The sequence below is a fragment of the Schistocerca cancellata genome, chromosome 1 (assembly GCF_023864275.1).
Source record: "Schistocerca cancellata isolate TAMUIC-IGC-003103 chromosome 1, iqSchCanc2.1, whole genome shotgun sequence".
Classification (NCBI taxonomy): Eukaryota; Metazoa; Arthropoda; class Insecta; order Orthoptera; family Acrididae; genus Schistocerca; species Schistocerca cancellata.
Genome location: NC_064626.1, coordinates 986,071,521 through 986,097,530, shown reverse-complemented (window position 1 = coordinate 986,097,530; position 26,010 = coordinate 986,071,521). Strand labels below are relative to the sequence as shown.

General features: G+C 38.2%; 1 protein-coding gene across 5 annotated transcripts in view; it reads left to right on the top strand.

Annotated features, from left to right (window-relative positions):
* LOC126088498 (neurofilament heavy polypeptide-like) overlaps positions 1-26,010 on the top strand; it is a 79,196-nt gene that overhangs the window by 11,101 nt on the left and 42,085 nt on the right. For all 5 annotated transcript variants that reach the window (XM_049906674.1, XM_049906666.1, XM_049906640.1 and 2 more), the window contains exons 2-5: positions 476-537; positions 989-1,191; positions 6,283-6,359; positions 14,348-14,428. In XM_049906674.1, the coding sequence (XP_049762631.1) occupies positions 512-537; positions 989-1,191; positions 6,283-6,359; positions 14,348-14,428 (387 nt within the window). In that variant the 5' untranslated portion in view covers positions 476-511. The remainder of the gene's footprint in view (positions 1-475; positions 538-988; positions 1,192-6,282; positions 6,360-14,347; positions 14,429-26,010) is intronic.

Here is a 26,010-nt window from a genome sequence, read left to right as displayed (position 1 = left end):
TGGATCAACTTCGTTTCGATTTGGAGGTGCGGCATAAAACTTTTCTCTCCCCTAGAATTTAGAGTCTCAAATTTCAGGTGCGGCTTAGATTCGGGGAATTTTTTTTTTTTTTTTTCCTTTATTTCGAGTCTCATTTTTCAGGTGTGGCTTAGATTCGAGTAAATATGATATATAACAGCCTTAAAAGTTAAGTTTCCTTTGTATACTATTCCTATATATTCTTTCCCCCTTTGCGTTCCTTTCTGAGCTTGGTATTAACTTGCCATCTGAGCTCTTCATGATCATACAGCTGCTTCTTCTCCAAAAGATTTTGAATTTTTCTGTAGATGGCATCTATCTTTTCCATCGCCATGCATAGATCTACAACTTTGCCATTTGGCACTTTTCCTCATTCGTTTTTTAAAGTGTGTGCTCTTTGATTGCCACAGTGTTACATTTCCTTGTTATGTCATTTGAAATCCTGTTTTTGTTTCAGCTAATTGACGGTTTTGATTGCACTAGCCATTCCAAGATGAGCTACAGCAGCTATAGGCAGAGGTGAGTGGCACAGTTTGAAAGCTTTGTTCAGTTTATGTAACATACAGAAAAAAAGCTGCTATTATAATTCATATGTAACAATGCTTAAAGTGGACACCAGCTTACCAACTAGTGTTGGTAAGTTGCATTCTCTCCCCCTTTCTCCTTCCATGAACTACCACGTGGAGAGCAGTCCAATCACCTTCTGTGATTTCACAATTCTCTTATTGTCAGTCTCCACATTTTGTTGCTTTCTTCCACATATACCTGTTCATTTACCCTGTTTTGGTTCATATTTGAGTGTTAATGATACTTCTTTGTTACTACAGTTTGGTGTTTTTCTATTTGTAATGAAACGATTGCTCTCACTTGTCGTACTGGTTCATGAATTCAGTTTATTATAACTTTTTGAGTTTCTCCACTATCTGTTTGCTGTAGCTGCAGCAATAATGCACTTTTGGACTGTCGGTAGTGCACCATCTGGAATGACAAGAGGACGTGGTTTTGGTGGCCGTGGTGGATCACGTGGTGGCCGTGGAGGTGGTGAGAGTTCATGGGGTTCTACTGGACGTGGTACAGGTAGAGGTGGCTTTTCGGGTCCATCACGAGGAAGATTCAATTGGTACAAGGAACATTCTTCGCCCAGTTTTGATTCTCGCAGTAGATATGGCTCAGGTAAGATATTGAAGTTCAGAAATTCTTTATTGAAGGCTATTGACATTAGGTGTTTGAAAATGTGTTCTTAAGTTGATTGGTTTCATAATCCCAGAAAAATAGTTAATAGCCCAAGAATCCTAATTTCCATGTAGTAGAGTGCAGATTAGACAATTCACAAGAAGATATTGTGTGTAGCCTATTGTGTACAAACAGTTGCAATGGCATATTGTATAACTGTTACACTTCTCATGCTTTTGACTGAAATACTAATAATGTGACCCACTTCTTAGGTCTGAAGTTTGACTTCTTGCAAGCTACACTTTCCCAACAAAAAATAGGAGAGTTGTTCTTCATCCGTTGTGTAAAAATTTTATCGATCATTTATCTTTCGGTGGCTGTAGACACTTGCAATAAGTGTCGCAAACTTCATATAAAACACAGTTTACATTCTTATAAAACAATACAAAAACATACTTTTTTGCGTACTTCACAATAATTTGTCAGCACAGGGTGTCATTTATACTATGTTGAAGTAGAGCTATCTATGTTTAGCAAAAAGTGTTTGAGAAAAGGTAGTTATTCATGAACTAAGTAGGAATCCCTGAATAATTGTTCCCTACAACCAACTTCCTTGCTGTGCAAAGTAACTCCTGTTAAGGCATACTTCTGTTCTTTTTGTATACTGTTTTTGTTTCATTGTAGAAATTATTATATTGGTTTGATTTTAGAAATAATTATATTTGTTTCATTGTAGAAATTATTTGTAGATATAGTGGATTTTTTAAATGGCGTCAACTATTTTAGAACTAGTCTTTGCACAGGCACAAATGGATTGTCTATTTATATTTCTGTGAGCAGAACAGTGGAGCTGTACTGTCTTGCTGTCATTAAGTAGCTATGCACATAAAGATCAGTCAGTGCTCTTAGTTTTCCTACATGTTACAAACTGCTCGTATATGCATAATATTGCCATTTGGCAACACACACACAGGGTGTATACGCTCCGGGGCAATGGGGAAATCTGGGAATTTTTCATCTAGGGAAAAAACTGAAGTTTTTAGAACTACAGAAATTTTTCATTGTTTTAGTTTCAGTTAAATTTTTTTGATTGATGATCTGATAGTCTAACAAAGAATTTTACTTTAGCCCACTGCTGCAGAATAATACTGCACCAATAAAACGTAAATGAGAGAATAACACCAAAATAAAACATTTGTCGCAAAGAAAATGAGCCATTTACAACAAAATACAGTGCACAAACAAGTGTCTGCTGAAAGCAAAATGTCAAAGGCTTTAGGATGAAGGCTATGCAATACTTTTGTGACAACAAACTGCTTTTGATGGACGTGACGTCGCAGCTACTTAGTTTCCAACAGATCGCAGGAAAAATCTTGCAAATGCTGATATTCTCTGAATATCTGGCATCATTAGCTGACAAGACCATGTGATGTAAGCTATGATTGGCTGACAAAAGTGCATTACAGTCTCGATTTCAGTGTTTCGGAAGCCACCTTGCTGTGTGTGTGGTGGAATTTGTATTTACACTTTCTTAATATGAAAATATGCAGTGTACATATTGTTTCAGAATATACTGTTCTTTTGCTGGATTTGCATTTCCTCATGTACCGGCAGGTTCTATGTCGATCTATAAAACCTTTACCATTCAAAAGATTGATATGTTTTACAGCTCCTGGGGAAACAGTGTCTTTTCACATGGGAAAATCTCTCTTTTTATCTGAGAAATCCAGGATTTTTCCTTTTCGCGTATACACCCTGGCAGTTTGACTGCATGGATCCGAGCTGTGTGTGTTATGTTTGCTGGAGTTGTGTGTAAATACATGCACGAGCCTATCAGGTCACATTTAAAAAAATTATGTTCATAAAGTACTTCTGACCTACCCCAGCTTTGCGTGGGTAGCATCCAAGTATCTATGGCCATACTGCTTGTCTGGTGTGGCAGTAATTTTATACGCAAACCTTCCCCTCATGTATTGGTCTATCTAATAGTGAAAACCATATAAAAATCCCCGTTGTAGTTCCTGGGATTAGCCTTCACGTACAGATAGAAAAATGCAGTGGGGAACATTTATATTTGTAGATGTAGATTGGTGCTTAACATAAGCATAGATTGTTCTTGTTTGTTAATTAATCAATGGCAATCCAGGCTGGAGTATTTTCAGTCTGTTGCCGTGCAGCTACACTGATCTTGTTGCTGTGAACATCACAGTAACTGTTTCTATTTTCAGTAGGATCAGAACAATGTTGTTTATTACTATTATATTGTAGATACAGTGTCCAATTCCAGTTTCGTGCTTTTGTGGTGAAGACGTTATGCACCAGTTAGGAATACTGTGGGAAAAAAAATAACTTACAGAATTGGATGACAGTCAAAGAAGTGTTATGGGTAGCTCAGTGGAGGAGAGGCCTGGACTCTAACATTCTTCTTGGAACTTCCAGTATAGTTATTTCTAAGATTGTTGACGAAGAAGAAAAAGTAGAGGAAAAAGAATGAAATGCCAGCAGTGTTAAATGAAGTCATTGTAGTTGCAGAAAAATGAAATGCTCCAAACCTGAATAAAAAGTTTAAACTTACTTGCACAAGTAAGAAGTACTGGAAAGAACTACACATTCCTAAATAGACTGTTACACTCCATATACCTTCTCATAAATGCCTTCTGAAAGCGTAATTTCATACATTTCTTGTAAGTGAAATGTTGGACATTATTGTAGAAGAGGGGAAAAGACTTTGATTAAAAAAAAAAAAAAATCCTTGAGGAACAGTGTACCATTCAGAGGGTGTTATTCAGCTTTGACTGCATACTTAAGGTATTGTCACAATAAAAATTTTATTGACATACGAGCCAGTGGAAATTTTGTGCCAAGATTTTGTAGAGATATCAGAGTACAAAAATTATCTATTTTTGCATACAGTTCTGTAGTTTAGCTTTGCAAATGGAAATAAGAAAAAAAGGCTCTGTGACATATGTACTGCCTAAAGGAATGTGTGTGACTCTGACAAGAGAATGAAGAGATCTGGATGATGTGCAACATATGTAGCAGTGAATCATGATAAATATACAATATTCTGCTGTGAAGTGATGTAACAGATTTGTCAGTGCTCAATAATTTTGTGGGAGTAAATCTGAGGACTGCAGTAGAAAAACATGACAAGAAGTTGAAATTAGTCAAGGTTGCTTGCCCCCAGATATCATTTCATGGAATATGTGGATCCTGTGTATTCTGTGATAGACTTGCATAGGTTCCAAATTCTTTCAAAGAGATACTATAGAATAGTTCTTCATATTCTTCGTCTGATGGCAGTGAGTCTGGTTCTTTACATAAAAGATGTACTATCAAATGAAATTCTTGGAGAAGCACACTTGTCTTAGTGCTGAGCTCAAGGAGGCCATAGGCAAAGGTTTGCTGTTAAGAGTGGGAAAAGTGATGCAAGAAAGGCATAGTTCTGTTGAGAGCTCGGAGACTGCAAAGGGGATGAGCTGCTATCCGGCTTGAAAGACCTGCAACTGGATGGTGTAGAACATTTGCCTACTAAAGATATGAATGGGAGCTTAAAGATTCCATCGTGCGTTGGAATAGTCAGAGCAAAGTGTGTGTAATGCGAGGTGCATTTATATTTCACTGCAAATAGCTGTTTTTAGAAATTCCATGCTAAGTGATTGCATGAGGTATCAAACTGTTAGTGTGTGACTAAAAATAATATGAAAAATTGCAGATAAAATAATATTTCCTTCACATGTGTCTCATTTTATTACTTAAAAGCATATTTATATCTGAATAAAATCTTTTTGATTTCCAAAGTTGTCAGTTCGAATAAAATCATCAGGCTTTTGATGGCTATCTCCACCATTGTTGTCAAGAGTAAAACAATTAACTGGTGGGGCTGGTATGGTTTTCCATGTAGATAGACAAGTTTACAGCTCCTGGCACCACTCAGAGGGCCAAAATGACACAAGCATGGGAGGAGATTTGGGCGGCTCGAAGCAGCTCTGGCCCACTGCTGGACCGAGTGACATCAGGTGGTGCAAGTGGCTGGCGCTATGTTTGGAACGGCTGCTCCCACCTCCCTACAAGTGTCAAGCATTGTCTTTGCTTCCGTTAGATATATCCAAAGTCCACCCCAATGCCCTATGAAGAGTGTACTGCTAGACTCTCTTAAAAAATGTTGCCATACATTCTAGTCTCAACTGCCTCCTTTGTAACATAATTCCCTTAAAAGTTGATAAATGTGCCAAGACTCGTGTTTTCAAACTGTACTTTGTGTCTGTTTTCTAGGCAATACTCAGCTATGTCAGACTCATAAGGCTCAGATTCCCTTTGTTTAATAAGGCACTCCTGCTCAGTGTAACACACCGCAATTGTGTGAATTGTTTGACCTATGCACATGCTTCCACATTCACAAGGGGTGCCATACACCCCAGGGACACGAAGGGCTATATAGTCTTAAACAGGATGCAGCATATCTCGTCTTTTGGGGGCGAGTTGGAACACTAGTCTTGGTCCATGTCTCTGCAGCACACATCATAACTTGATGCACGTTGACCCACAGAAGAGATTTTATGCAGACAAGCCACTGCAAAAATATGGGACATGTATTTATATATTTCATAAAGTTGTTTAGGTGTATGTGTAAATAAAAATATTGCCCTCTTGGTAATTGTATGTATTGTGGTGTAGGTCAACAAACCTAAAATGCTGAGAAAATTGAAAGTAAACAAAAATTTCTGTGTTTAAACTGCTAAATAGTATTTTGTCAGAACCTACACCCAAATTTTTCTATTGACATTGGCATCTTTAAAAAACTAGTGCAGTAGAGGGTTAATGCAAAACATAATTTAAAAAGAAATTGTAATGCTTATGGTGAGTCTTTTAATGAAAGTTTTTATTAGTATATAAATAAGAAAATCTAGTCATCACATAGTTTTTTAACTCACTTGTATGCTACAAAAATTGCTCAGCTTTAGAATTCTGTTACTTCTATGAATCTGTAATTTTAAAAAGTTGTTTCTTTGGTATATTTGTTGTATTACTTCTTTGGAAAAGAATAATTTAAATTTATCCTGCTTAGAACATCCTTGCTTTTGTTCTTAGGTGGTGTTGGAGATGGAAGTGACAGGTACTCGAGCCGTGGAAGGGGTGATGACTCTTATCGTCGTTACAGCAGAATGGTCAGTACTGGAATACTTGCAGATTTATTAGATATTGCCTCTAGAATTCCAGCTGTAAACACTGTTCGCTGTCACTGTCAGGTTAATGATTTAGTTCTGCTGTTAGGTTAGTGACAAATTGTTCGTAATTTAAGCACGTAAAAAAATTATGCACTGCATAATTAGTAGTAGTGTAGAAATTTTAATGAATGGTGGATGGTTATGATCAGAGTGGAGACCTAATACGGAAAGAGTGTTGTACAAACTGTAAATGAAAATTTGCTTTCCTTCAGCTAATTTTGTTTTTATGTGGTGTAATACTATTTCTTTCTTTTGAAATTTTGTCTCAAGGGATATGTTAGAAATACTAGGTACTGAAAATGAGGAAAGTATGTGTAAAAGTGAAACTGAAAAAGCAGAGGAACTGCTTCAATGCAGTTATAATCTGTTAGTGAACCTATTTCAGAGAAATCCCTATCAGTGAGATTTTCTTTCTCTCCTCTGAAAATTTCATAACTCTTTCAGGCCCTGCATGCACAATTGGGCATTTCTGCTCTTGCCTGCTGTATTTCCTTGCGATTAGCACTGGGAAGCTCTAACAAGCACTGTACAATCTTGGTTGGAGGTTTCTGATTGGTGCAGTGCTGTTCAGTTCCATAGTTAGCGAATGGCACCAGCAGTTGACAAACTTGTAATTAGTTAAGATGGTGTCCAGGAAGCATGTGTTGGACTGTGTGTTATAAAATCGGTTCGGTTAGATTGTTTTCGTGGTGTAAATCTACTTTAAATATATCATCTTATTTAAATATAAATTGTTAGTTTATTTGAAAATTAACGGAGTTGTAAACTGGAACATTAGAGCATCCACAATTGTGGATATTGATCCTACTGTCTGATTTTTAAGACAATTCTGTTGACTAAGTGCTGATATCAACATTTGTTTCAACATCTGTGTCATGTCTGATGGTCAGTTGATTTTATGATCCTGTGATGATGATTTGTCATTACTGTGATAATATAACTGTGTCTTCGAGTTATTATTAATCGTAAATAAATTTAAATTATTTGTGCAATTTAGCCATCTGTGAGAGCTTATGTGATAGCTGTTTTGCTAAACCTTTCATTTATATGTTATTTAAGCAACACCCAAGATTCTAATTAGCTGCCAACTACAAAGAGAAATGTTATAAACTGCTGTAAAAGTTCTTCTGGTCCATTCTCCTCGGGTGAAGGTTTTGAAGAAGCATCCATTTCACAGTACAGTGAAGAAGACATAACAATAAGATGTTGTCAAAGTTAGAAATCCAGCATCTTATTTTCTAAATTATTTCAGTGAACAATTGTTCTGAGAAGCTGCAGCCCATATAGACATCTACTAAATGATTAAAACGGGACAGCTTGCTACAAGTTCGCAGGAAAGAGACATTGTTTGGTACGCACGTCAACTGTAAGTGCAATCAATCAATGGAAGAAATTGAGGTGTGTGATCAGCAGTTGGAGACATTGTACGCACATAAAAACGAAGTAGTGGATTCTGAAGATAAATGAAATCTGATGGAAATGATGTGCATACCTTCTGGTAAAGGCTGGGCTGTGTTGGACTCATTGCATGAGCTGTTACCTTCCTGATTGCTTATTAGTTGCTCTGTCTGGAGTTCGGGAGGTGTGAACAATCAGCTAAGTTGTGTGCACTGTGCTCTGTGGGGTCCAGCAAAAGAAAAGGAGTACACCATCAGAGACACTGGCATTCATGGGGATTAAAATGAGATTGCTACATCAGCTCCACCAACGCAACTTCCATGTAATAAACAGAAATGGAATGAGGACAAAGATAATGAAGAATCTTCCAGATGCACTCTGCTATTTCGTGTGTCATGTACAGGAGGTGGTCAGAACCTCCCTACAGTGTACCGGTTTGTGTCATTCAGAAAGGTACGGGTATAATTGCAGGCCCACAAAAGTCCTGCACTCACCTATGCAATGGAACGTTGCTTCTGCAGACGCAGTGCCTTGCAATCCCAAAAGCTGCTTAAAGCTCCACTCTGCCACAGATGGCCTGTTCAGGTAGAGGCTTATCGTGGCGTCATACACTCAGCTGCTTGATGCTACGACAGAGAGAGAGAGAGAGAGAGAGATATATACAACATTATCACTTTGATCGGTGTGTAACCGCAGTCTGTTGGGTTATGAAGAGTGGTGATGCAGAATTTGTGCCTATCCACACCCTTCTCTAATGTTTAATTGAATGTAGCAGCTCCTATTGAATATAAAGGCATGGTATGAAGTCACCGTCAGACCCTCCATACGGAACCCAATATGTTGCTTCCGGTGTCAGTGTTGTAACCATACTTGCATGTTCTGTAACAATACAGCCAAATGTGTAATTTGTGGCAAGGGTGTTCATTGAAGTGATTGTCCACTTCCTTCTCCCCTCTGCATCAACTGCACAGAGCCGTGCTGCTTCATTCTGCTAATACCCAGTGGACCTAGATGAGCGAGCCCAGCTAATACCCAGTGGACCTAGATGAGCGAGCCCAGGAGATCTTGGTGAAGGGAAAGGTACCCCTCAATGTTGCTCACAAAATGTTAGCTGGTCGAAAGCCTTGCATACTTCAGTACTGTTGCTGCATCAGTACCCACAAAAAATATGGCCACGCATACCTGTGAGTTCCAGTTCAGTGCCACAGTGGTGAAATTGCCCAGTGCTAAGGTGACGTTCTCACCTCTGCCAGCTACAGTAAGTTTTTCAGCACACACAAATCCATTTATCCACAGTGGTGAAGTCACTTGTGATGCTACCAGAACATAAATGTAAGAAGGAATTTTCCAGAGATGACTTTTTGTGCACTTATATAGCAAATCATACAGATGTAGAGGTACTAAGAAGTTGAACAGACAATGACACCTTATGACATTTCTGTCCGGCTGACTTCCCTTTTATTAGTGCAAATCACCAACAATTTTCCTACCTGGTGCTAGCTAACTGACCCAGGGATGTTAATGATATCCCTGAAGAAATAATGGAAGACGATCCTCTAACCTCAGAACCCTGTAGTGGTGTACCCGAAATCTGGCACTCGGCAGCTGCTGAAGTAACTGCCCCTTATAGGAGAAATATGTCCTGTCATCTAATATGGCTGTTCTCCAGTGGCACGATCATGGCATGAGATCACACAGTACAGACTTAACAGCTGCTTTGTTATTACATTGCCCAGTTAGAAATCATGCCCTGAAGGCTGCTTTGACCTACATTTCACTCCGGAACATTTCTATTCCTGTTCTGAGGGAAGAACTCCAGCTCATGGAATTGTGATGCTAATTTGGGACGACATTCACAGCCTAACCATTTCATTGAACACCCAGCTACAAGCTGTTGACATCCGGCTTTGTCTCCTAATTTACAGCTTTTATCTTTGTAATATCTTCATACGTGCATCATCTGGTCTCACCAGTGCAGACTACTGCAACTTACTGCGAAACTCCCTCAACCCATTTTGCTATTCCCACTATCCCATTTGGGGCTTTTTGAGAACCTGCATGAGAGGTCCTCCCCCGATATTCTGAACCAGTTTACACTCATTTCTCTCAACACTTGTGGATGCCCATTTCCTTGCGATTCCATGCACACTTTCTCGCACCTGGATTTCTCATTCTGTAATGCACAGCTGCCATCATAAAGAGTGGTCTGTCTTCTCAGACACATTGAGTGACCATTTCCAGTGTATAATTCGCCTGCTTTCCTGTGTATAATTCGCCTGCTAACTCACATCCCGTCTGTGTGCAAGATCAACTGGCAGCTTTCTATAGCTGACTGGAGGCTCCAGTCTTCACTGGCAGCCTTTGACGAAATTTCCATAACAGTGTGATCAGCTAGAATACCTGACGAATGTTATCTTTACCACTGCAGAATGTTCCATTACCCAAAACTTTCTCCTACTGTGACATGTCCCAGTCCCATGGTGAACTGAGGAATTGTGCAATGTGCTTCATGTGCAGAAACGTGCTCTCTAACACCATCCCAAAACTGTATTTGTTATAAACAGTCGTGTGCAAAGTGTCGTTGCATTATTGGAGATAGCAAAAAGAAAGTTGGATTTCTTTTACTAATTCTTTTAACCAATTTCTCCCGCTTCCATTATTTGGGGTAACCTATGTCAAATTGATGGAAACAGGATACATCTCCCAATTCCTGGCGAACAGTGTCATTGTCTATCCTGTCGATATTTCTGGCACCTTGGGTTGATACTTCAGAGATCTCAAGCTGTGCCCGTTATTATCCAGCCTTCATATCTCAAAAAGAGAAGAGAGGCTTTGAGAGATAACTTCCCCTCTCAGAATCGTGAATGCTACAGTGCCACTTTTACTATGAGGAGCTCGAACGTGCTCTCACCTTGTCACGGTCCTCTGCTCAGGACCAGACTATATTCACATTTAGTTGTTGCGGCACCTCTTTCTTGATGCCAAGCACTTTCTCCTTCATACATATAATCGCATCAGAACAGATGGCGTGTTTCCCAGATGTTGGTGTGAAGCCACTGTGATCCCCATACCCATACGAGGTAAGGACAAAGCTCTTCCGTCCAGCTGCCGTCCAATTTCCTTTACCAGCAGTGTCTTCAAGGTGATGGTATGCAAGATCAGTGGTCAGCTGCTGTGGTGACTTGTGTTGGAGTTCGCCAACAAATACACAGGTGGATTTTTAAGCAACATTCTGCAGTTCATCTCGTCACCATGTTAACCCATATTATGAAAAATTTTCTGTTTAAATGCTAGACTGTAGCTATGCTTTTTGATTTGGAGGAGGCTTAAGATACCTACTGGAGGACAGGTATCTTCCATAGTGTGCGTGTGGGGCTTCCAAGGCTGCCTGCCCCATTTTGTTTCCACAGTAAGTGAGGTTTCGGCTTTTTTGAACACTCATTCAGAACAGGGTGCCTGAGGACTCTGTGATGAGTGTAGCCGTATTTGCCGTAGCAGTTAACCCTATAATGGATCGTCTCCCACAGGGCCTCTCAGGCTCTCTTCGTTTGTGTCTTTACAATCTACTGCTGCGTTCAACGGACGCGTTGACCTAAGTGACGACTTCAACAATGTCACGACTGTACTCGTGGAGCATTGACAACAGCTTCAACTTTCCCACAGATACAATGGTCATTCTGAATGTCTGGTGGCATCAGGAGTTTCTTCAACCAACCTTCTATCTCTGTCTTGTTGATCTTCAGTTTGTCGAAACCATGAAATTCTTGAGGCTCACACTCGATAGGAAACACTGTTGGTCTTCCCACATAATCTTATCTAGCAGCTCACTGTACCTGATCTCTGAATATCCTACAATACTTCATAGGGGCAAACCAGAAAATTCTCTGTTTATACCAATCACAAAAATAGCATTGGAGGGCAGTGTGGAGGGTAAAAATCGTAGAGGGAGACCAAGAGATGAATACACTAAGCAGATTCAGAAGGATGTAGGTTGCAGTAGATACTGGGAGACTAAGAAACTTGCACAGGATAGAGTAGCATGGAGAGCTGCATCAAACCAGTCTCAGGACTGAAGACCACAACAACAACAACCAATCCGTTGTCTGATCTAAATGGACTAAAGATGTCCCATTTCCTATTCTGCACAACTTTCGTTTTACACTGCCATCGAGGCATACACTTGGCCATTGGAGTTTTCTACACAAGACCAGTAAGAGTATCTATGCAGATGCTGCTGTCACTGGCAACAAAACATTTTAGATACTGGCTTCTAGAACAGTGCTCCATTTTTACTGCAGAGGTTTCTGCCTTCTATCAGACCACCTGGTACATGTAAAAACACTGGCTTCTTGATTGTGTATTATGTCCAGATTCATTTCGTGCCCTCCAGAGCTTGTGTGTTATATATACATACTGCCCCTTAGTTAAACAAATCCAAGAATGCTTCCACTTGCTTGCTGATGATGGAGCCAACATGATGTTGATGTGGATCTCTGTTCACAAAGAAGTGTTTGGGAATGATGCTGGTGCAAAGACTGCAGTCGGACTATTTTGTCATTTAGCTATTAGATTCCTTCAGATGACATCTGTTGCTGCACATAGGAACAATGTTACTCTGGCACAAACACTGGTCTTCTCTACATGGGAAGAAACTCCGGGAAATTAAACACCTCCCAACAGCTTGGACAACTTCCTCCTGCGCCTGTAGTTGTGAAGAGATGCTGTAATGGCTACGTATTGGGTACTGTCATTTCAGTCACCGTCATTTAAGTGAAGACCCCTCACTACTCTGTGCGTATTGCAACCAACGATTGGCAGTGTGCCATTTTCTGACCTAGTGCTGATTTTATAACTATACATTTTAAGGTATGTTTGCAATCTGAATTATGTTCAGCAGCTACAGCACGAGCTATAGATGGTGTTTTACTTGTGTAATACGGCAAAGCAAATTTTATTTTCAACCTCCTCAGAGGATAAGAGCTTGGTTTTTAGCTATCCTTCTACTCCAGTTGATTAGGCTCTAGAGTATTATTGCCTTCAAATTCATTTGGTAATTGACCATTTTAATTTATGACATAGGTGTTTATGGCCTATATCCTACATCCATAACAAAAGCTGCCTCAGCATGGAATGCAAAAGAACTTCTGACAGTGACAGGGTTAAGAACCATCTCTCATTTTTTGTAATGCCTAGGGATTCATCTCGACTCACATGAATGTAATTATTGTCCTTGAATAAAAGTGCCATTTCTGTTTGTCTCATTGTGTAAATTTTACATTTTGTACTATACTGTAGCAATTATTTCTATGTATGGTCCAAGTTTCAGATCATGCTATTTTAGTTGGCACTGATACACCATGTGAAAGTTGCTTTTGTCTTAAGTTTTACACACCAGTGTATGAAAGTCAGCAAATTGAAACATGTCTTTGACCAAACTCTTGGAAGCTGTTTCTTTCATTTTGGAATGATTTTTCTGGGTGCTTCCTTCGAATACAAATATCATTTTGTGATTTTACAGGTGACGTGAAATAAAAACCTGTTTATTTTTGTGAAGGATGTGGATCTAGTATGTATATCATGATTGGCGGTATAAACAGATGCTTTTGTTATTAGTAGTATATTAGTTTCCAGCACTAGTGTTTTAAGAGGGTATTGTGACAAATTAAATTCCTAAGCTCAAGAGTATGGTGCCATGTTCAGACAGTAGCTTGTGCTTGTGGTTTAGCAGCGATGAATGAAGGAAGAGTGGGGGTAGTAAAGATAAAAAAAAGACTGTTAAGTTATAGATATTAACCAAAAGATAGAGATTTTATGAGTGATACTTTCATATGCATGGGGATTACCAAAGTTTGCCAAGAATTTTCTAGAAAATGAAAATTTCTCATTGTAATAATAACCAAAGTAACAGGTTATTTTATGAAAAATATTGATTCATGGAAGCAAAAAAATTTTGAGCTACAAAACTATAATGCTTCGTTTTGGAAAGAATCATAAACGTGAAGTCTTCAGATCAAGTAAAACTTTCTAGAAAGAGGAGAATAAGGGCTTTACAATAAGCTGTCAACTATAAGATTTTTTTAAGAAAAGGTTGATTTTTGATGTGCATGTGGTTTTCAGGTGTTGAGCTACAATGATTTTTTTAAAGAGAATGTTTCCATAGGAACTAAGTAAACTATTGTCATCAGCAGTAGCTAAATTATACTGTGAATAATGGGGTTCAGCAAGGTGGAGCGTGAATAAGAAATTACTACATGTGACTCAGTTCACTAAATTATATTAACATACTGCTTTTCTTATTGTGGTAGTCACAAGATTTTTCCAGTCCAGTTACTATAAAAGTTAAAATTTAGCAAGAAGCCTGCATTATATGCAAATGGCACAATTTGAAATAAAAAGTTTCTTTCGTCAGATTAATAACAAAGGTAATTTGAGCATCTCCAACAAATTATGAAGGAACACTGCTTTTTTAATATTATGTTTCTGCAATCATTTACTTACAAATGTTGGTGGTTGTATGCTTCTCTTTGCAGGAAGGCCCTGGTGGTTACTCAGGTAGAGATCATCATAGATCGCCTGAAAGAAAACGAATGAGGAGTGATGGCTATCCACAGGTTTGTGTTACAATCAGTTAATCAAAACTGTACAGAATTTTAAGGCATTCAGTTGTACAGAGACTAACATGATATCACACTTGTTATCGTGGTATATTTTGTTACTTTTGAAACACTTGAGTTCAATTTTACTGAATTAATGAATTTGATGGTAGCTCTGCGAACAAAGTAACATCATTGTTTGTTAAGAGATTTATCAAGAAGATCCCTCTCTGTTGGATACAGAACAGTTAATTGGGGAAAATTTCAGCACAACACTGCTTAAAAATTTCTAATCATCCACATTTGAAAGTTTGAGGTTACTGAAACATACATATGGTATCTATTTTCTTCTGTCGTAACTGTTTGTGTATTTGTGTGTTGTGAAGTATACTAATTGAAATAACTTGAAAAGTACATTAATGTTCTGTTGTATTTACTAGCAGGAAATAACTGAAATCATGAGGGTAGCAAGATTCTAAAACTCTTTTGACACTGGATGCTGATAGTACTGGAAGGCAGATTGTTACTGAAGTGTGTACTTACAGATATGCAAGTGTTAATTTTCTGTAAGTAAAATTCAGTTAGTTGCACACACAGTAGTAGAGGAAGCCTCATATGGAGGGAATGAGATTTCCTGCATTACATTTATGAAATAACATGCCCCCCCGCCCACACACACACACACACACACACACACACACACAAGTGGATTGAACAGAGGTGTGAGATATTGTAGGTGGGAGTGTGGAAAAAATTGTTTTCGGTGATGGGGTGAGGAGAAAACTGTATGTTAGTTCAAGAAGCTTATTGGTGCCATATTTATTATTTCTTGTCGTTTTAGTTAAATGAATTTAATTGTGACTGGTAAATATGGCACAGAAAGTCAGTGGTACCAGTTTTTTGGGAAATTGAAATGAAGGCATTTAAAGATCATTCCATGACATATGAAGTTTAGGAGTCAGCACCACCTGGTTTTGAAATACACTGAAATTTTTTCATGAATGTTTGTCATAAAATGTAACAGATCTGCGCAAAATTTAAAATGTAAGCTTAAGCTACAAAATGCCTAGGGTTGCGAAATCTTGATGAGCTATTTGTCAGTTTTGGCCACATCTAAGGCGACCAAAAATTGAAGCTATTTTTAATGTTTCTGGGTTACTTGGGTTGGAGGTGTAACATTTTATACTAAAGTGTCAATTTCTGCAATGAAGCATTTACCATTTTTGTGCTACACACCGATTGGGGGGAAATCAGTCGCAATAATTCTCAAACATTTGTGACTGCAGGAATTTAAGTATACCAAATGCTTTTTGGAAGTTCCTCAGAAGTTACTTCCACTGAACTTAGTCAGACATTTGTAATTGCTGTAAAAGTTATTAGCATGTAAACATGCCATCAAAATTATCAAATTTGTGCTTAATTTGAGGCCATGTTGCTAAACATAACCGCCTCCCGTTCATTTTTGGTTCATTGGAAAGAACATGTGTGTTCATAGTAAGACTTCTCACAGTTTTCCAGAATTTGTGTAGCAAGTTCTACTGCACAGAACTTACCTGTTAGGTGGGGGACAGCTAGCCATCAATGCCATAAGATCATTCCATTTCACCTGTTTATTGCATTTGAAACCGGGATCTTTTTTCTAGGACATTAATTTCCTAAATAGAGATGGAGAATTAGTTATTTGTGCTGAAAATAAAACTATTTTAAAATCAAACAATAGAAAATCCAGTGTGGTTTCAGTTGCCTGAGACTGCAGTTTGTGTGTGTGGTGACAAATTCTATTGGCGGAAAGCTTTAAGTGTGAAAATCTTTTTGTTGTGCCTATCTGCGACTCGGCATCTCCGCTATATGGTGAGTAGCAACATTCCTTCTCAGAATATTGTTACAAACTATTTGAAAATGTAGTTTTTGTTAAGTTACTCAAGTTAAATTTGCTGTAGGAAAAATTTTGAAGTGTTTTGGAAAATGAAGTCCTGCTTCACATTATTCACAATAGTACCTGGTATCTCCCAGCTACATGCCCACATTTTTGCCTTTCAGAGGAAAATTCGACATTTCTCCAGCTAGAATCAATTTAGGTAAATGTTTTTCTGTAACAAGAAGGTCCTTGGTGGTGAGATTGACTTTTCGAAGCCTAGTAAATGGTGATGTAGGTTAAGATCCCAGTGATCACACCATGCAGCCATTCATCCTGGTGGATTCTTCCTTGCGAATAATTGACGAAAAAATTTTGGCATTTTGCATGATGATTAATAGCGTTAAAAATATGTTTTATGTAGAACATGGTGTAATGGATAGGTTAAAGGCTTTACATGCAGGAAGTTCAGAGTTCGTATGTCGACATGAGCATTAAATTTTTATTATTTTTATATCTTTATTGAAATGACTTGGATCATTTTTATTGAAGTAATTGTTTTAAATGTAATTTTTATTTATATTCCTTTGTTCCATAATTTTAATCAATGTAAGAAGTTTTTGGTCTCTCATTTTTTCCTTTATATCATTCTTTTCCACTTGGAATGTTAGTGATTGTGAATTTATGTATAACAATATTCAGTTACTTGAAAATTCTGGTATCATTTAAAAAACAAAATAGTAATCTATATATATTGACTGAGCAATGGTGTGAAAAATGTATTTTTTATTAAAAGATATGCAAGGTTTTTTGCATAGTAATTGTCATTCATTTAAAATATAGTGTAAAGTCCTGTTGCACTGTGGACAAAGGTGGAAATTTGACTGAAAGAAGAGTTTATAAGTAAAATAAAAATCGAGCAATATGGGGGAATAGATATAATGAATGCAATAACCTGAATGAAAAAATAGGATGTTGCAACCAAAGAAAATAAATGAAAATTAGTACTTAAAATTAATAAAAACATGTGAACAAAGATTTAAACTCGAGGAGTGATAGGAAGAAAAATGATCAAATGAAGTTACTATGATTAGTATGTGACAAAGCAATGGAAATAAAATTACATTTAAATGAATTAACCAAACAAGTTGTAATCAGTCAATCAGATATAGATTTAACAGTAAAAAAAAAAAAAAAAAACTGTAGCTGACGAGATCCGAATCCACAACCATCTGAATGGGAAGCCCTTTATGTGTATCTAATACAACTCTCTTAATGCTATGTAGCATCATGCATACTTCAGATTTTCCCTTTTTTTTGTCACGTACTTCAGGGCTCACCAGAGTGAACAATTGCAGTATGTGATACCTAGGTTCTTAACCATATACATGGTTCATAACCATATACCATATACATGGTTTCAAGAAGTTGATCCCACCACCTCTGCTTGTGAGTCTGTTTACAAGTCCACTATTTAGAGTGGGAATTGATTCAACAAGGTTTCCTTCATTCATCAAAGCCACTGCCAGTTCAGTGGCAGAATTGACAAAAGTTTTGCTAGTAGACTTTGACTTCTATATAAAATGTATGAATTTACAATCATCACCATGAAAATGTTAAGAAAATGTTTTTTTCCACAACTTTATTTGCTTCCTCTCAATCGTGGTAGCCCACGGCTGCTAGCTGTGGCCTACACCAGCCTTTTTGTTATTGTAATCCAAAATATAGGCTGGGTTAATCATTCCTAATTTTATTCTGACATTGATATTGTGTAAGGTCAGCTTCTTTCATTGTCAAAAGAAATAAATTCCTAGTGTCCACCAATCCAGACAGCAAATGGTCTTCTCTGGGAAACTGAGTTTCTTTCAGCTTCTGGGCAATTAGATCTCTAGATAGCCCGTTTCTTTTTCTCAGGAATGTATTGTAAGGCACTTAATGAAAATAAATACAGTGTGTAGCAGAAAACATACATGTTACCTCTGCTTATGACATTGTAAGGTGGGGCATATGGAAACAAAGGTTAATGTAAACACCAAAAAACTTGTACCACAGTGTTGTCTGTTTGCATTTTCTACCAATATGATGAAAAGTGATGGCATCTGTGTTTTTGGTGGTAGTAAAGTATCAGAGAGGTATTTCTGTACTGATGTAAGACAACTTTGGAATATATTTACTAAATTGAGAAGTGGCCAATATAGATCCTATATTGCTGAGTTTATTGGAGTATTATCTGTGCAGTGTAGGAGCTACGGTGCTAGTCTGTTAAGTGTTAAGAAAGGTTTTGTTTGTGTCGGAGACTCTCTGTGTAAGGCTCAAAAAATGAGCTTGAAAATACTATAAAGTATATACCAATGGTCATCATGACCAAGAAATTAGATGACTGGAAAAAAGATGGCTGCTCACCTGTTGTTGATTCTATTACACACTCATATTTTGTTGGTGGCAATTCAGTATAGGAGCTAAGGTGATAATTCTTGATGGTTGAAACCAACAAAAAGAGAAAATTATGAGCAGCCCAGATGTTGGTCATGGCTTATCACTTAAGTGCGGAGTGTTTCGGCAATTCAGGGTACCATCAGATCATCTTGTAATAGATGGAGAAAAAGCTATTCAGTGTATTCAGACATAATTAGCAAATTTTGTTGAGTCTATGCTCTGCTTACAGATTAAATGATTTGATTCTGTTGGGAAGCTTTCCTCCTCACACAGTATGAATTCTTGTGAAAGCAACCTTTATGCAAAAACAGTTTTACTAAAATGGCTTGCATGCTCTTTGTAAAGCAAGAGCAACTAGATTAAGCTCACAAAATAGTGTCCAATATGGCAAAATGATGTTCACAAGAAACTTGCTGCTCTGTTATCTTCAAAGGCTTCAGGATCTGCTGTTGATAAACCAGTGGAAACTGCAGAAAGGGTCAGCTCACGTTTGTCTTGATCACTCTCCACTAAAATGTCAGTCCTTACATAAGATTCACAATACTTCAGAAAAAAAGATTCATCAAATGAAAAGTGAAATTAATCATCATATTTTGATTCCTGGTGGATTTAAGTGAGATCCGTTTTTGCAGCATAAGAGGCCTATACTATATTGTCATAACCTACTGAGCGAATTGAAGCTAAAACGTTTTCTTCAAATGCCAAGATTCGAAAACATTAACATTTGTTCCAGAAAGTTTGCTTCCACACTGTATGATGATATGAGCAATTTTTAGCAAGAAGAAAAGCCATTTATGATGACCTATAAAGCAATATTTCAGCTTTATTGTAGGATCATGAATTTAGTTTGAATGAAAATGTTACATGCATTGTTTCGGAAACATTAGATTGAAGGATGTAGCTACTGTACAAATGTGTGTTTCTCTTAGAAAATGCACATGCTACAACAATGGATCATGCTCATGTGACAGTATTTTCAAGCTCACTTTAACTTAATCCTGAGGACCTCCAAAATAATGAAACCAAGGTAAATGAAATGGCGATATGTGAAATGAAGACATCAAAGTAAGAACAAAATTGAAAACATTGACATGTTTATATGTTATTAAGGACCTCAAACATTTACAATTCGTGATAATTGTGACTATAGATGTGAATTTTGGCTTAAAAGTGGAAATACAAAATTATTTAAGAAATGCTATTTCATAGTGAGCTGTATACAGATAAACTATTTTATCAGATACAGTTTTATAATAGCTTTATTTTCTGCACATAAATATCAAATATGTACTGTTCTCAGTTACTGGTATTTAAATCTAGTAGAAGCCCACTTTCTAAAGATAATGTGCATAAGAACATTTTTGCAAAGTAAAAAATCTCACAAACACAACAATGTATGTGTGCTCGATGCTCTGGTGTCTTGCAGATCATGGGCATTCAGTGGTGGGAATCAGCACCTTTGAACAAAGAAACTTGTAAATTTGTGCGTTAACTAAGCTTCAAGCATTGGTGTAATGTGGACGCTTTAATGTGGCAGTTTCGGGTGGCAGGTGTTGAGCTACAGTTGTTTCAGATACCGGTGTAGGTCAGGCTTGAATTTGACACTGCCAACGTCATTAAACAGTTCTGCAGTAGCTGTTACTGAATACTTTGCACTGTGCATTGCTCCTCCTCCTCCTCCTCCTCCTCCTCAAAAATAAATAAACAATATTGTCGAGAAAACTAATTCTGATCCATTGGAATTCAATTAAGATTACAAGAACAACAGACAACATGTGTTAATTTACACTTTACAGAAATGCAGAACATGTATAGGATGGAATGTAGCAACATTATGAAGAGGCTGGTTCCTACTTGCCATATAGCAAAGATGCTGAAGCACAGATAAGCACAACAAAAAGACCGTTACAAAATAAGCTCTCGGGCAATAAGGCCTTTGACACACACACACACACACACACACACACACACACACACACACACACACACACACAGTGTGGCTTCAGCTGCCAGACTGCAGTGTGTGTGTGTGTGTGTGTGTGTGTGTGTGTGTGTGTGTGTGTGTGTGACAAAGACCTTGTTAGCAGAAAGCTTATAACAGTCTTACGAGGGGCTTGTTTTTATTCACAGCTTCTCTTCCTTCTGACACTCAAAATTGTAGTTTATTTACGTTCATAACCTACTACCAATTTATAATGTCCACATTAGTGCGTCCAGAAAACTGAATCTATTAACATATTTCAACCATACCAAAAGTCTTTCTCCACTTGAGAATAGTTGTCAGCGTTGCCACAGGTTTGGCAATCAGCGAATTTCAAACAAGTTGGGGAAACTTGGTGGAGGAGAGAGAGGGGGGGAGGGAGGGAGGGAGAGAGAGAGAGAGAGAGAGAGAGAGAGAGAGAGACTGGAAAAGTCTGTCTCAGATGAAACGGTTTGTTTACTGAGGTGTTATGCATCGTTGATGGATGCGTACACCACTTTCCTACTCCCTCATTACTACTGCTTCCCCTTCCTACTACTCCCCTCAGGTTGCAGCCCACGCTGCTGCCACCACTTCATACCACTAGCCTAGCAGCTGACCATGAGAGGCAGGAAGGCATCAGGAGTGGTTTGTTTAGATATGATTCTCAGTCAGTAGACTCTGCCGCCAGAGACGGCGGTCATGTTTACATGAGTTGTATGTGAGTGAATGTGTGTGCGCTTTCATTTTCTGACAAAAGCTATGGCTGAAAATTTAGTTGAGAGCTTTTTCTATGTGCCTGCCTGCAGCTTGGCAATCATATTTTTACGGTGCGTTGCTACCTATCCTCATTATTATTGATTCTCAGAGTATTGAACAAATTACCTGTTGCATTGCTTGATAACTGCAGTCTCATTTCAACAACACTGTCTGTGACTCGTGTATAACTGGCTACACGAGTGGATTTGTGTCACAGGCCAAAACTGCAGGCCATTTCTGCCAGTATCTGTAATGGATCAGGCCTGTCTATCTGAAGCCATTTGGTTCCCACTAATGTGCATGCCCTGCTGGTTGGATCTAGTCTCACTGATCTGCCCACTGGCTGGGTCTGTCTGTGAGTGGCAAATGCTTTGGATGTTCATGGTTTATTCACGGACTCAGATCCGCAGTGCTCCTGAGCAGGCCAGAGACCATGGGGCGATGGATATCAGGAATTGCAACAGTCTTACCACAAGTATGTTGTACAGTGGAGTTTTATAGGCATTTTATATGTTCTGGGCATTTTATGTTCTGGTACATTTTGGCACTTCAATAGTAGTTCGTATGTTACAAAGTGTGGTGGTAGTTCAGTTGCTGGCGGTTTGTATGCTATGTACTTACATGATTCTCGAAAGAAAAATCACACAATATCAGTAAAATAATAGGTGTAACACAGTGGGTAATAACCGACAATAATGAACATAGTAGAACTAACATTTTATTCCGGTTACCTACAGTGTTGGTTTATACAATTCTTCCCCACCTTATACACTTCTTTGAAGGGGCCTACTTTTTCTGGGGTTATTTCTGGAATTGGTGAAGGTATTATCAATGTGTCTTGTGACTCGAAGGAAATCCATATTTTTGGCATGAAATGTTTTATTTTATTGAAATAAAATAACATCAGTGGTCTTCATGAACCTTACATACCATTTGTAATTTAACAATATTATGAAAAGGATGATCAGGAAACACCATCTGCTTGCAACTTTTTAGATATTTCCTCATTTGCACTATTGTTTCTTGTACCATAACTGCAAAGACAGATTATCAGCTTGCATATTAACTTATCTTTGAGATGTCAAAATTTGTCAGGGGAAAATGCTAAAACTTGTCTGGAAATCGGGGAATTTCACTTGGGGAACTTGTGGCAACTCTGGTTATTTTGTGTTGTATTTCTACCCAAAGTTCCTTGTCGGTTCTGTCTGTAGCATTGTCACAGGTATGGGTCATACGATGTGTGTGTCCATGAAAGGTTGAATTAATTACTCTGCAGGTTTCGTGAATTGGCTTTAGAAAGATATTGCCTTGAAACACCTTAAACCAGAGATGTGAAAATTGTGTTGCTGCTTAGCAGAAGCAGTCATTTGTTGAAAGATTTGGAGAGCTAAAAGAAGATAACAAGCAAAGATCATTTTAGAAAACGCTTTTGAAATTTTTGTATACTCAAGTCTTAAAGCTCCCAAATAACTGCTTAGGCCTCAACCTACCTCCTTTGTTAGCCACCTTGGTAAAGCCTACTTTCCTCCATCACCTTTAGATGTGGTTAGCCTCTTTTTATGCCACATGCTATTTCCAGTTTTAGGGGCAGTGCTCTGATGCCTAGTGGGTGCTGTTCTCTTCTTTAAAATTGGCTGCAGTGGATTGGGGTGGGACAGCTGTGGGATGGATGGCCACTGTTGTTGCAGAGCCCAGGGAGACATTCTCCTGGCCCCACACACCTATTGGCAGTTATTTCTCTTACTTCATTTTATTTTTGTTGGTCCAAGTGATATCCATCACAATTTTAGCCTTCTCATTTTTCTGTTATGAAAATCCTATCTAGAAGCTACTTACATCTCCATTCTTAATCAGGTTGGAGGGGGTGAGAAGCAGGTGGGCTTTATCTCGCCACAGATGAGCCGTGGAAGACCCTTAGTCTGCACTGACTTAGTATTAGCTTGACTTGTGTATTTTCGCTTGTCTTAAAAATTTTTCTCAGCTCTAGCATCAACATTGCTTTAAAGGCCTTGATTTTACCACTCCTACATAGTTTCATAATTCAATAAGGTCATTGAGTGCACCAATTCCCGACGAATTCTCTCTTGACTGAGGGACAGATGACCTTGCTGTTGAGTTCCACAGTCCCCAACCAACCATATGTGAGAAATCAGACAGAATGGGAATTTTGTTTGAAAATTTATCAGAATTTGAAGTTAGTTGTACAGAAAATGTTATCCATATTGGGCATATGTTCTGGCACAGTTTTAACTTTGAAGCATTGACACAATGTTCTTTCTGTTTAATAAGAATCTAGAGTACTTTTATCTTTTTGCCATTGTGTTAATGCTATAGTGGGGAAGTACATTGAGATTCAGGATGGCTTTAAGGATTCTAAAAGACACTGAGCTGGCAATTCATGGAATACCTCCTAATATAGTGTTGATCCTCCATTTGCCTGGCATAGTGCAACAACTTGACATGGTATGGATTCAACAAGTCAGTGAAGTCCCGTGCAGAAATATTGAGCCATGTTGCCTCTATAGCCATCTGTAATTGCAAAAGTGTTGATTGTGCAGGATTTTGTGCATGAGCAGACCTCTTGGTTAGGCAGTTATTGCACGTATCATATTTCTTTTACAATGAAATGTGATCAAATATTCCTCAAATTTCTTTGACAAAGATCTTTCATATTTTCATCAAAGTTCAACATGGCTGACAAAAATAATTTACTATGTGCTGCAGTTATTTGTACCTCAGTTGCAGCAGAATAGAAAGAAAACATACTTTGGTGAAACTGTGTATTTCATGTCGAGATAATAAAAGCATTCAGAAAATTTGTTCAGAGAGCTGCAAGTGGATGATGTCAAGTCTTACATAAATTATTTAAGAATGAGTGAGAGTGCATTTCAGTATTTGCTCAATAAAGTGGTTCCTCATATAAAAAAGAATACTCACTTGAGAACTGCGACATGTGCTGAAGACAGGCTCACCATAACACTGCAATTTCTTGCTACAGAAAGAGCTATTTTAGTGTACAGTACAGCACTTGAATATCACAGTGCGCAGTAACCAAAATAATTCTAGAAACGTATGAAGCTATCTATAAACTACCGGAGGAGGTATATCTGAAGGTAAATAAATGTTTATACACTATATGGCCAATAAGAAATTTATTTTTGAATAATTCAATTAATAGAATTCGTGATTTCAACGCCCACAAAATTAATAAAAAGTACAAAACAGATGAAGCGGCATCAAGAATTCAAAAATTGACAAAGTATAGTGTAGAGCTAATAAAAAATGTATTGTGAAGTATTTCGTATTTCAGCTTGGTGAAAAACTGCCTGGATGTTTCCCCAACGTATAGATGGTTGGTCATAGATGTGTTAGTGGATTGGGAGTTGCCTGCAGTGTATCCCACCTTCCCATCACCACACAATTAATGGCATGCTCCCCCTTGCCTACCCCCCACCCCACCCCACCCCCCCCTCACCCGCCCAACCCCACTCGAAGCAAGGTTATTAAAGCTGAAGGAACACACCAACTTAATTTTGCAGCCTTTTTTACAAATGCTACAGACGTCACAGTTGTAGTGGTGCCAGTGCTGCAAGCAGTTAAATTTCACATGGCAGCAACCCAGAAGACGAACAGCTTATGATCAAATCTAAGGTTCTAGATTTGATGACATTTCTTTGATGAAAGGTGAGATTTGACAGAGTTCCCTATTGCACTATCAAATTTCTTTGACATAAATATTTGATGTATTAGCTTTGACAAAGAGATATGATAATGTAACAACAGCCTTGTGTCCAATAAATGTTAAGAGGGGATTCACATTTGGCTCTCTGAGTAGCAGATAATTCGCTTGAATTGTCCAGAATGTTCTTCAAATTAATTACGAACGGTTCTGGCCTGGTGACACGGCCCATTGTCAACCATAAAAATTCCATCATTGTTTGGGAACAGAAGGCCATGAATGGCTTCAAAGTAGCTGAACATAACCATTTACAGTCAATGATCAATTCAGTCGGACGAGAGGACCCAGTCCATTCCAAGTAGGCACAGCCCACACATTTGTGGTGCCACTGCCAGCTTGCACAGTGCCTTGTTGACAACTTGGGTCCATGGCTTTGTGAGGTCTGTGCCACACTTGAAACCCACCATCAGTCTTGCCAACTGAAATTGTGACTCATCTGCAATGGCAATGTCGCATTGTGTGTATGTCCCACATTGATTTCTGTGGTTATTTCACTCAGTGTAAGCAGTTTAAGCATACTCGCCAAGTTTAAGATAAGCTATAAGAGCACATTTCTCAAAAGTGAATGGAATGTTTGAATGGTTATGTAGAACCCTTACATTTGCTCCCAGTAATCATCCTCTCCCCCCTTCCAAAGTGCCAATGTATTGTGTATAAAATATCCATAAAGTTTCTCCTCGTGTTAGGATTTTTAGTGGAGACTGAGCTGATGTGGTTATGATACCACTGGTTCAGGAGGCTGAGCTTGGGAGTTGATGTAAGTCGCTGTTGTAGACTGAGGCGTCAGTGAAACAGTGTTGTCTGGAAACATATTTGTTACTTACGATCTTTCAGTGTCAGTTGTCTACCCC